The 12,000-nt window shown below is 36.0% G+C and overlaps 1 protein-coding gene across 8 annotated transcripts in view; it reads right to left on the reverse strand.

The window, feature by feature from the left end:
- BOD1L1 (biorientation of chromosomes in cell division 1 like 1) overlaps nt 1–12,000 on the reverse strand; it is a 38,971-nt gene that overhangs the window by 6,740 nt on the left and 20,231 nt on the right. For 5 of the 8 annotated variants that reach the window (XR_015699611.1, XR_015699612.1, XM_087736092.1 and 2 more), the window contains 8 exons: nt 9,057–9,100; nt 8,035–8,122; nt 6,847–6,926; nt 6,159–6,243; nt 5,069–5,145; nt 3,646–3,721; nt 3,531–3,565; nt 1,582–1,627 (listed from right to left, as the gene is read on the reverse strand). Coding sequence is in view for 4 of the 8 variants with exons in the window: in XM_087736092.1 (XP_087592218.1) it covers nt 1,582–1,627; nt 3,531–3,565; nt 3,646–3,721; nt 5,069–5,145; nt 6,159–6,243; nt 6,847–6,926; nt 8,035–8,122; nt 9,057–9,100 (531 nt within the window). In the remaining 4 variants the exon portion in view is untranslated. Of the gene's footprint in view, nt 1–1,581; nt 1,628–3,530; nt 3,566–3,645; nt 3,722–5,068; nt 5,146–6,158; nt 6,244–6,846; nt 6,927–8,034; nt 8,123–9,056; nt 9,101–12,000 lie in introns of those variants that run through there. The other 3 variants (XM_087736091.1, XR_015699613.1, XR_015699614.1) reach the window with 3 other exon arrangements.

The following is a 12,000-nucleotide window of genomic DNA, read 5'->3' on the forward strand; positions in this document are numbered from 1 at the left end:
GTATAAAAATAATAAGCTATAGTACTTAAAAATTTTACTAACTTTACAGCAGCAACTGCGGATTAGTACAAAATAATTTTATTTTCAAGTTCAGTGTCAGTGTTATGGGAGGATGCTGTCTTCAGAAACCAGATGCCTCTGAACTGCCTGAGTTGCACTGACTGGAAAGAAACACTCTGCTTCCCACTCTGTGTGTGAGTCTGTCCCACTTGCAAACCCTGCTCCAGAACACCCGGAAATTACCAGAATAAGTGAGCTGCACAGAGGGATTCCACTTTGTTTTCTTTTCACTGCCAGAGGTTTTCAACCCCTTTTCTCACATGAACACTAACGTATGATGAAAAATTTAACAGGACATTCCATCCACTTTATACACTCTTCTTAATATTGCTGTGACATCAACAACCTTTCACCTGGCAAATGAAATGTTACTTAACACACTAAATTAAGTTTTAAGTACACAGTCAGGTGTCTGTCCTTTTGAATTATGCATTTTTACACCTTTCTTGCATTCTTGTCTGTTCTATTTGCAGTTGATAGAAACCAAGTACCACACAACCAGCTAACCCTCCAGAGACAATTATGAAGCATATGGATTAAAGCTGACATTTTAACAAATGCAGAGAAAATAGGAAATAGTCCATATGTGCAATGCAGCCAGATTAATATCTCTGTAGAAACCTAAACTTTTGGAAACTCCAGAATATTTGTTCTGATGACTTGTTTTCTCAGAATTGTGGCATGAATGTTTGTATTTGTTTACAAGCCATTTTTTAACTTGCCTTTCAGGTTCATCTGCTTCCTGAATGGATTTTAAAGTCTGTTTAATGAATGGCCATAATTAAAAAGACATATTTAAACAACCAATGCAGTTCAGACTCCATATATGCAAAAAAATAACTACGGCATCTAAAATTCACCAAAGTTTGACCTCTTACAAATCACAGATGTTTGAATAGGAAAGAGAAACAGAAAAGTATATCACTTTATTTGACTTTAGTTTGAAGCACTAAAAGTACATTTATGAGTGAAGTTAAGCGATCGTCTTCTAAAGATCTTACAGCAGTTGTGAAAGGGGAAAGAAATATCCCCTCAAGCTACCACTAAGCTCTTCAGACACATATCCACTGAAAATCCAGTTAACTGAACAAAATTTGAAATTTTTAAACAGTTAATGTAGTAAGTGTGATTGATAGTCACTGTATGAAAGAAAACAAGCAGAAATGGAAAACAGTCACTAAGAACCAGTTTGATGGGGTACCTACCTGCCTCTGAAGTTCTGCCATGTGCCTATCCACACAAACAAATTATTTGGTATATTCTGCAATGCATTATTCAGCACTTAACAGTGCTGCTGCATCTTTGAAATAAGTTCTTATCAAGCTGCTCTTTTTTAAATTAAAAACTCAGTAGGAATTAGGGACGAATCTTCACTGTTCTGTTTACTCAGATATTTTCACATGTTGGTAATGCTGACTGCCGGAGATTATGTTCAGGAAGAACCCATGTGATTTCCTTGAAAACACCTTCTTCTATTTCTTCCATCTTTTTTATTTGTTAAAGCAGATATCATTTGCTTACCTGTTTGAGGTGTTTTTCCTCTACTCGCAAAGATAGGAAACTGCAGCTGAAATAAAAAAAAAAGTATTTTTTTAATTTAAAGAAAATCAGAAAAATCCAGGATTGTATTACATAAACACAGAAACTTGTTCCCATTCATAGTAGAACATATTTAGGAAACATGAACATTCTAATGAGCCTACAGAAAGTTTGTACTGAGTTTCTTAACAGTAGCCTGCATTTTTCCATTTACGATAAAAATCTGAAACAAGTCATATCAGCCCATAAACAAAAGAAATCATAGCAGTTTCAGTAACCTAATTGACACTGAAGTCATTGCAATAAAAGACACAAAAATAAAAGTTAAAAGCAGTTTCTGTCGAATACATTTCTGAAAACTTAATTATCAGCAATACAAAAGAAGTTTAGTGCAGTCTATGTAATCACACATACAGATTAGCAGAATTGTAAGTCACCAGAATTTTGTATTTACTCAAAATGCAGAAAGAGCTATGTAGAATTACATAATCTCCCATGATGACTGTCCAAAAAATCCAGTTGCTTTCATCACTGAACGACTACACTAGGATGTCTACACTTCCTTTGAAGTAGCGACAAGCTCTCAAAGCAGCCTAGGGGAAACTGTCATGCAAAGATAATATCTCACCTTACAGAACCATTATCTCTGATGGAGGGCAGATATTGCTCCTCCTGGAGCCAGCCTGTAACTGACTAACACACCAATCAGTCATCACTAAGAGCTACAAGACCTTTAAAAAAGTCGAACTAGAACAAGATGATTCTGTTTCAGTACTGAGGGTGCCAAGATGTATCTATTTCTGAGGGGGATTTTAAAATTAGTTTTAATTCTTGTTTGGGGAAAAACAACAACAACAACACAAACACCAAAAAAATCACCAGTTGAAATTACGTTTCATTAAATTAATATTGGGAAAAAAAAATTGATTAGGAAAAATTAGGAATTCTGAAACAAAACTCCACCAGACCGGTAAAAGGGACAGGACTCAAAGGGCTGCCTGAAACGCTGTGGGGACAGAACAAGCAGGGATGAGAACTCCTGCTACCTATAGCCTAGGTGAATTCTCAAGACTTCAGACACCCATGCCAGCTGGCACCTCACCAGGCAAGCAGGCAGAAAACATGAGTTTCAATACAACTTCATTTTTAAAATCACCTCTTTTTCATGCAATAACGTTGACTCTGACATACAGGAATTCCCAAGAGAGAAGCCTTCCACCAGAATAAATCCAACGAGTTGTACTCCACAAATATGCCTGATCCATTACTACCCTGTGCTGTAATCCAACTGGATTGCAGAAACACTCCTCTTAGCAGTGAATGTACTTCATGGGAGTTAAGGAATTAAGATATCACTGAGCTTTAAAAGACAGAGGTATGTTTCACAAGCTCTTAAGTTACTAACCAGCTTGTCTCTATCTTTGGAATGAACTGTACATGTTGTAATATGTACAGATAATACAACTGCATTACACAATACTTTATTTTACAGATATTAAGAGTTACTATGAGGTATTATTATGATAGGTTCAGTAGAGAAAAAAAAAATCTCAAGTTTTCAAAACAAAGTCACCCTTGATCTTCAGGCCAAAATGACCCTCAGCACAAATTAAAAGACACATGTGCACACAATCAGAATTTCACCCTGTGTACAAGTATATTGCTAGCCAGTGTAACGCTTAGATTTGTATTAAGTATGTTGTACTAAGTTTGATCCTGTTAGGTTATTGCTGTGCTCCAACTTAATAGTATATTTTGCTTACAAAGTTCAGTTATATTAGGAGACAGTATTAATAGTCTTGTTTGCTTAGACTGAACTCAATTATCAAGTTTTCCAGAAGATGTTTCTGAAATACCGTTAACTGTTAAACAGATAAATGGCTCTTGAATTACTGCGTTTAAATGCACCCAAACAAAATAAAGGCACTTACATTCCCAGTGCTCATATCAGCTTTTGACTCCCCACCTGAGGGAAGAAATATGAATTCAGAACTTGAATGTCACTATTTTCCTTACTTTTCCACACAGGTATTATGAACTACTTACCACCAGGCTGCACAGCTTCAAGAGGGTATTTACGAGGCCTTCCCCTTTTCCGTTTCACTATTACAGGCTGATTTTCCTTTTAAAAGGACGAAAATATTTTAGTTACTGTAATTGACATTTAGCATTTGAGCAATATAATACAAAGACTGCTGCTAACTTTATAGTGTGACAGTAGCAGAAGCAATATTCATCAGTTTAAAAATATAGATGAGGCAGGTTTCATAGGAAGAGACACTGCCTGTTATGAAATCCATTGAAACAGCTGAAAAGAAACAAGACAACCCAATTATACAAAATTCTCTGCGGCTGGCCTCAGGCACTAAGCATGCCTGAGAACACAGCGCCTTCTGCCCCCTCTCCCAGACAACTCTTATCACTTGGTCTCACAAAAGCTGCTGGCATACCCCACATACCCCACCACATCTTTTCAGTCTTACGAGAACTCCAAACTTTGTATGTTGTGAGCCCGTTTTCCCAATGCCATATAGCACAGGCTACATCTTGTAACAGTTGTAACATCTTGTAACAGTTGAGCAAGTCAATATCCTAGTTATCCCGATATATAGATCCATATAAACAGGGCCTTTAGTAAAAAAAGGCCCCTTACTTTGAAGTTTAAGCTTTGGAAGACAACTTTAAGTAATGTATATGGTCAAATGTTCAGAGCACAAAGATCCCCAATCTCAGATAACAAAATCCTCAATAGACTTTCTCCTATTTACAAGGAAAGAAGGTTAAGTGCCTCATTCAGCATTTACTGAAGTCTAGCAATGTCTCCCCTCGCAATGGATATTAGTGACCCAAGCCTTGAGTCAACAAACGTAACGATTCATTCTTTAAGTTTCCTTCCACTTCCAAATTAGAGGCAAAAAAAGCAAATGATGAAACCCAACATTTTTATGAGAACTGTGTCCATTTCTAGAGGCCAGCAACAATTTTAATCTCTAGGGTTCAGACATTTGTTTACAACCACCACTGTAGAATATCACAAGTATATGCCTAAGAGATAACATAAAGAGTTTTAAAATTGTTGAGTGACAATATTTTTGTAACGCCAAGTCATATTTGCTAGTGACTAAGCTGTCCACATCTCCATTACAAGGTTTTCAGAAAACATGATTTCTATACAATACAACTCTATAGAATTGCTTTCTATACAATTTATAAGTACTATTACATGTAGGAAGAGAGTTACTTATACTTCAATAATCAGCCACTGACATGGTCTGTGAGTTTATACTTTGTGACACAGAACTACATGAGTCTTTGGTACTTTACAGTACCAAACAAATTTTCACAGCTATTTCTGTGGTGGTGAAGTCAAAGTTTTAATATTGCTGTCAACAACACCCAAAGACAAAGTACTTATTTTCAGTGTGAACCTGCACTATCTCAGCTAGTTAACATGAATAAGACCACTCACCTCTGGAGAATTTTCGCTTGAGTCTAGACCGTGCTTTTCCTTTTCAGACATTTCCTGTTCGATGGTAAACTCATCTTCTCACATACAAAAAAAACAAGAAGAGAGAAACTGTACACCTTTGTTTTATTAGGCAAAGAAAAAGGTATAAGCCACAATCTCTGCACCAAAAGCATTATTTCATTCTGTAACCCAAAATTTCCTAAAAACACCCATCAGAAATTAACACTATTTGCCTTGTAGCAACAATATATTGGTCTGCCAGAACGCTTCCCTAATACTAGATGAATTAGACAGGTCTTCTAATTTGAGGTAAAAACAAAAGCTCGAGTGTGACCCACTGTAAAACAGTACAATAAATACAAGCCTTTATTCAATTTTCTCCCACAATCCATGAAACAGGAAGCTGAGGATACAAGCTTATTGCAGAACAGTTTCAGACTTGTCAACATGCTCACTGGAGACACAGAACTATTAATAGATCAAGCTAACATTAGGGAAGATATTGACATTGTTCACACAAAGACAGACTGAAATTACTTCAAAGCCAGTATTAACACTGTGGACACACCATCTTTTGTTATTTATTTTAGTGCAATTAATAAGTCTATTACAACAGTGCAACTTGCACACTCTTTTCTGGTTTGTTTCTCTACAGAAACAAACAGGACTGATTTTGATGGTGAATATGTCAGGGTTTCTTTTCATGGAAGGACACCTCTTATTTGTGGTCAGAGTTAGGAGATGTTCCTGTCACATACTGCAATCATGCTATTTCCCTATCCATCTGTTTACTTGCAATTAGCTTACCTACCCAAGGTACATACTGAAGCAATAATGGAGCGGATGGGTGATAGCACAGCAGAAATGTCAAATCTGCTCTCACCATTAAAGCAATTCAGATTAATGCATTATTTGATAGCAGTAACAGAATAGACTGCAACTAGAGAATATATGCAAGTATTTGCTGGGATCAAAGTTGCTGGACCAAACTGGGATCAAGTTCCTAATTTCTCTCAGAACCATTCAAATGAAAAGAAATTCGCATTCAGTAGGGGTTCAGAAAATTGCCCAGAATGGGCAGTTTCATTACCTTTTTCTTCCATAGCACTTTTAGGAGGTGTATGCTTTACATCAATTTCTTTGGACCCTTCTGCTGTATCACCTGAAACAACTTCCTACATTATTTTGAAACAACAAAGAAAAAAGAGCATCTTACTACAAATTAAAGATCATTGTCAGTTACTTATACTAAAAAAAAAAAACAAACAACCAAAAAAACCCCAAACCACTCCCCAGTCCCAAATATTCTGCATGTACTCTTAAAAGGAACTTCTATTCTCTCCTGCTTTCCTGTTTTGACTTAGAAGGGATCAGTGCAAACCCAGAACTCGGGTAAAGTCCAGTACACTCTTGGCAGATCTCAGAGCAGCATGACCATGAAGACGCTGACTGACTGGACAGCTGGGATCCAGCAAGGCTCCATGCGATCCCAAGCTCCTAACTACTGTGCAAACTGGTCCACCACACCTCAAAGGGATGCAGGTGCTGTGCACAGCAACACAGATCCCTGCCTTTTTTTTTTTTTTTAATTGTCTCCCCCTTGAAAAGTGAATATCATTCTACAGTCAGTTATTTTGTATTCAAGACAATGCAAAAGTAGTTTACAGTTAATAATGAAAATAACTCCCAATATAAACTGCTATAGAAATAAAAACTTAGACTTCCATCTTATTTACATTACAATTGCAGAACATTAAAAAAATTGTTCTGGAAAATACCTTGATGTTATCAGGTTTCATTTTGGAACACTGACTTTGTTCATCATCTTTTCTCACATCCTGAGCAATCAGCTGGTTGCCTGCAAAAACAAACAACAGTTCAAATGTTAAAAATGTGCCTTCTGCATTTGTCAGATTTTGATGCCACTTTTATATCAGCTCCTCGTTAGTGCAATTCAAAAGATTCTGAAAAGCAGCATCTTATTTACAAAAATATGAACAGAAAGTTATGCTAACCCCTCTTCAGAAAGGGAAGACAAAACAATTACAAAAAAGAATTCCATGTTTCTTGTATGTTCCGGGTGGGGTTCTTTTTTTTTTGTTTGTTTGTTTTTGAAGATCAGCTCAAAACTGAAATTTGACAGGTACCACATCAAGAAATAAAACATCAACCTTAACTTCAACTCACCCAGAGACAGAGAAAGGAGTCAATGCTATGTGGGACACTATAATGAATACAGCATGGCTTCTAATTATTCACTTCATCAAACCAAAATTCTTCGAAGCAGAATAAAAACGGTTATAAAAAAATGACACTACTAACTATCCTATTTTTTTTAATTGTTCTGATGCTGAAAAGACAAAAGCAGTTGAGGGCAGGGTTTGAACAGATATTACATAGTCAGTCTCATAATTATTACATCAACAAAATGTCTAACTTATTTCTAAGTTATGTTTATCTAACTTGAACTTAGAAATGTTTATGCCATTCAATGGACTGACTTACGTCTCATTTTTTGCTTCTAGACACATAAAAGGTTACACTAAAACTCAGTTCTTTCCATTCTAACAGAAGGAAGCATCCAGCCTCACACAATCTATTGAATGGCTAGATTTTCCTCTGATGATCAGCTTTCCTCAGCTTTGTATTCCTTCCCTGTGTTTTATTTTAAAAGGATAAAATTAGTAATTATCTTAAAAGACTAAACAGAAAAAGTTTGTTCACTTAGAACTGGAAAAGCTACTATAATACCCTTCCGTGCAGTATTAATTTTGTTACCATATTTTTATCGAATATATTAAGTGTAATATTAAAAGTTGGTTTGGGAAGAACAATTGCTTTGGAATTTGGAATTCCCCATATTCCATTCTTTCCTCCAAAATACCATTTTATGGCCGAATCATAGTAGAACGTTGTTTTGCATTGGAAAAGCTTTACACAGATTCATGTAGTTCTGTATCACTTACGTTTTTCTTTATCCATTGTTCCTGAAGATTTACATTGTATTCCTCTAGATCTATGTTCTTCAGTTATTTGGGTATCCACGTTTTCCACCTACACATAAAACACAAAGAAAGGTAACTCCTTACCTTCTTTTTTCCATAAAGTTTATAAACACAGAAGGGAGAAAGTTTTTCCTACTTGCTACTTTCAAGTACAACGTGCACTAAAATGGGAAGTAGCAGTATTACAAAAGCAATTTATTCCTGGAGCTCAAGTAATGTTACTGCTATAGGATAGCACCATGAAAGAACTTCTGACTTGTACTATTTTCAGAATTTCTAATTGATATTTTTAATGAAAAGAGTCTCACTTTTAATTAAGCACCTTACTATGTGGTTCAAAAGGAGTTTATTGTGGCAATTCGCACAAAATACTTTTGGATTTAAAAGGACACTCTCCCACATGCAGAAACAAGAGTAGTATCTCACTAGCACCAGAAATGTGGCCAACCAGCATTACAATATAGTAATAAATAAATTTACTACTCAAGTTTAAGAAACCACAAACACATTTTTAGCTTGTCATCTGTATTAAATGTCTTCGTTTTGCTCCACAAGAAACACTTCACACTTGCAACTTTCCTAGTCATCCCTTTTATACTTATAAGCTTCAAGTTATTGTGAAATCACAGTAGACTACATTAAAGTAACAGGTTTCTAGTCCTGATCAAAAGCCGCAAGAATAATCCCTATTTTTATCCTCTGTTCTCAAGGACGACAATCAAGCTTCTCTTTTCTGCCAGTTAACAACAGTCTTGAAATAGTTACAGGCTGTGGAACAACACTGGAAAATTTATTTACTGGCAACTTTGAAAGAAGAATTAGGCATCAACCCACACAGTTGCACAGTCACAACATACATAGGCTCTGAATATACAAAAATAGTATTTTCCTTCAGAGAATATTTAATGTAAATAGAAGTAAATCCAAGTTAGAAAAAAAAGCAGCACAGACTTAGAGAGTAAATTTAAAAACCAAGAACTTACATGAAAAGTTTCTCCTTCTAAAGCAATATTCCTCTGCAGCGTATCTATTAAAAAATAATTACAAAAATAATCAGAAAAGCTAAGCAAGAGCGAAGTATCATAGTATCCTCTACTTCACCTCTCTGAAAGGATTCCAGAGTACCTGAAACTATATAAAACTTACTTTCAGCGTTGGAAATAAGAGGCATCCAATCTTCTCTTTAATGATATTTGAACAAAAACATAAAAATAAGGAATATGGATTATCTAAAGCATAGGGTAACTGAGAATCATTTTATGGCTAAAATACAGGCAATCATGGGGCTGTCATCATCTTTGAAATATATGGTAACTTTGACATTTCCAACATAGTTCTAGGATTTGAACAAATCAGAATTTTATCCATCACAACCCTAGATGCTGGATCATGGGATGAAGTAAAATGCAATGAAAACTATGCTGTAACATTGTGCTTCCAGAGACCTAAAGTTTGCGTAATTGTACTAGTGAGACCTGTAGCTGACACTGCACATAAGGAAATTGTCCAATTGCTAGACTCTACTGTACTCTAACTCTGGTAAAGTAGAGCCTTAGCCTTCCATATCACAAAAATGCAGAAAATAATTATGAATTATGGGAGCTTATGAGTGCTCTGCACTTTTGAAAAAGTTCTGTAACTTTCAAAGCCACTTCATACAGATACATAAAGAGAATCATAAAGCTGCTCCATCAAGCGCTCTACAAAACCCTTAAAGTCTGATTCACAAAATCACTGAATTAATATTTTAATTAAAAAAAAAAAGGCTGCTAGAACATTGCAAGCAGTTTTCTTTTCAGCTACTGTCTCCTGGTTTCGGCTCAGATAGAGTTAATTGTTTTTCCTAGTAGCTGGTATAGTGCTGTGTTTTGGATTGAGAATAACGTTGATAACACACTGACATTTCAGTTGTTGCTAAGTAGTGCTTACATTAGTCAAGGGCTTTTCAGCTCCTCATGCCCTGCCAGCAACAAGCTGGGAGGGGGCACAGCCAGGACAGCTGACCCAAACTGGCCAAAGGGCTATTCCATACCAAATGACATCATGCTCAGTATATAAATTGGGGGGAGTTGGCCTGCGGGTTTGGCTGCTCGGTAACCGGCCGGGCATCAGCAGGTGGTGAGCAATTGCATTGTGCATCACTTATTGTGTATATTCTTTTATCATTATTTTTCCTTCATTTTCTGTCCTGTTAAACTGTCTTTATCTCAACCCACGATTTTTTTTTTTTTTTTCCAATTCTCTCCCCCATGCCACTGTGGGGGTGAGTGAGTGAACGGCTGTGTGGTGTTTAGCTGCCTGCTGGGTTAAACAACAACATACAGTAAGAACATAAACCTATGATCCAATAAACCCACTCTATTCTACATACAATTTTATATAATTTATAGCTCATTTCTTAAATCTGCATGTTTTAGCAACAATTCTTCCACAGCTATACTGTTTAGTTGGACAACATCTTTCAATTTTTAAAGCAGTGTCAAATGAAGAGCTAGATCCTACCCACTCAAACAGCAACGATGTGTTTACATTCCAAGGAATCTTGGACTACTAAACTACTGTGTCTGCTGTTCATACTAAACTTGGACTACTAAACTACTGTGTCTGCTGTTCATACTCATGACAGGACACACATTTGTCTTTTAAACAACTTCCTTTTACGTATGTTGAGCTATATGTGTATATGCATGTATATACATATATATATATAGAGAGAGAGAGAGAGAGATTATTGTGTGGTGGGGGAGGAAAAGAAAAAACTCTCTACTAAGAGTTACAAAGCATTATTCTTCAGTGCATGTCATATCCAACATGATTTACACAACAAATGGATTTTTGTTAAATATTTTACATGGAACAAGATTATCTCAGCTAGTTCAATCTGCACATTTTAAATTCTAATTCACTGTCTGACTGAGTGATGTAAAACGGCACCGTTTTTCAGGCACTTCAAAGAAACCTCATAGTACAGAAAAACTGGTTCAAGTTTTGGATCTGCTGTCCTGAAGACCACATTCTTCTAACCCATTCTCAGAGTTTACATTTTCTTTCTTGTGAGCAGAACACATCTCTTATCGCTTAGATGAATATACGCCACCATTAAACCAGGTATGTGAATTTGACCTACCCCAAGAATAGAAAGGAATCCAAAGGTTTATACCAATGCTCATATCTCAACTTACTCCTAATTTGTAAATGGTTATTTTGGTATGCATGTCTAAAAATTTAGACTTGAGCTTAACAGTGTGTCCTTTCACAGCACTTAGGCTTTCAGCTGCAACTTTCCATAAGAGGAAATGCATCTTTAACCTCTTTGGACTCTATATGCAGCAGTATCGCTGGTACCTCTTGGAATTCACTTTAGTTTTGCTTGTTACTCCGTTAACTGAGGATTAACTCTCATCTGGTAGTGTTGTAAACATCTTTGTGATGCATCTGGAGCACAAAATCCATCAAGATGGAAACAAAGTAGGGGTTTGTTTCTGCTTTAATGGGAATGCCAAACAATTGCAACACATTTTTAAATAATGTGGTTTTGGGAAACAGGGATTTTTTTTTTTTTTTTGGTCCTATTGAAGATTAATTTAATACATGGAAAAGGAATTACTGAGCACAGATCCAAGTTGACTCATTGAGATTTCTAGCTAGGTGATTACCTACTTATAAGCGCTCTTTAAATTTCAGTGGATGGCCAGAAATATTTTAATCTTCTGGAGAGCAAGAAAGAAGGGGAACAAAAAAAAAAAAATCCTTCTGTAAAGTCTCTGTGACATAAGTCATACAGTACTTACTCTTGTCATATCCTCACAGGGCCTGTCACAACACCCGAAACAATTATGTTCTAAGTTTATAAGGAAGAAAGCCATTCTTTGGGGAAGTTTCTGTATCTTTCTTGGGCAAATGTTTTTCTGTATTTATTGATTTTAA

Source organism: Nipponia nippon, unplaced genomic scaffold (genome assembly GCF_047370975.1).
Source record: "Nipponia nippon isolate SJK-2023a ecotype South Korea unplaced genomic scaffold, ASM4737097v1 scaffold_6, whole genome shotgun sequence".
Lineage (NCBI taxonomy): Eukaryota > Metazoa > Chordata > Aves > Pelecaniformes > Threskiornithidae > Nipponia > Nipponia nippon.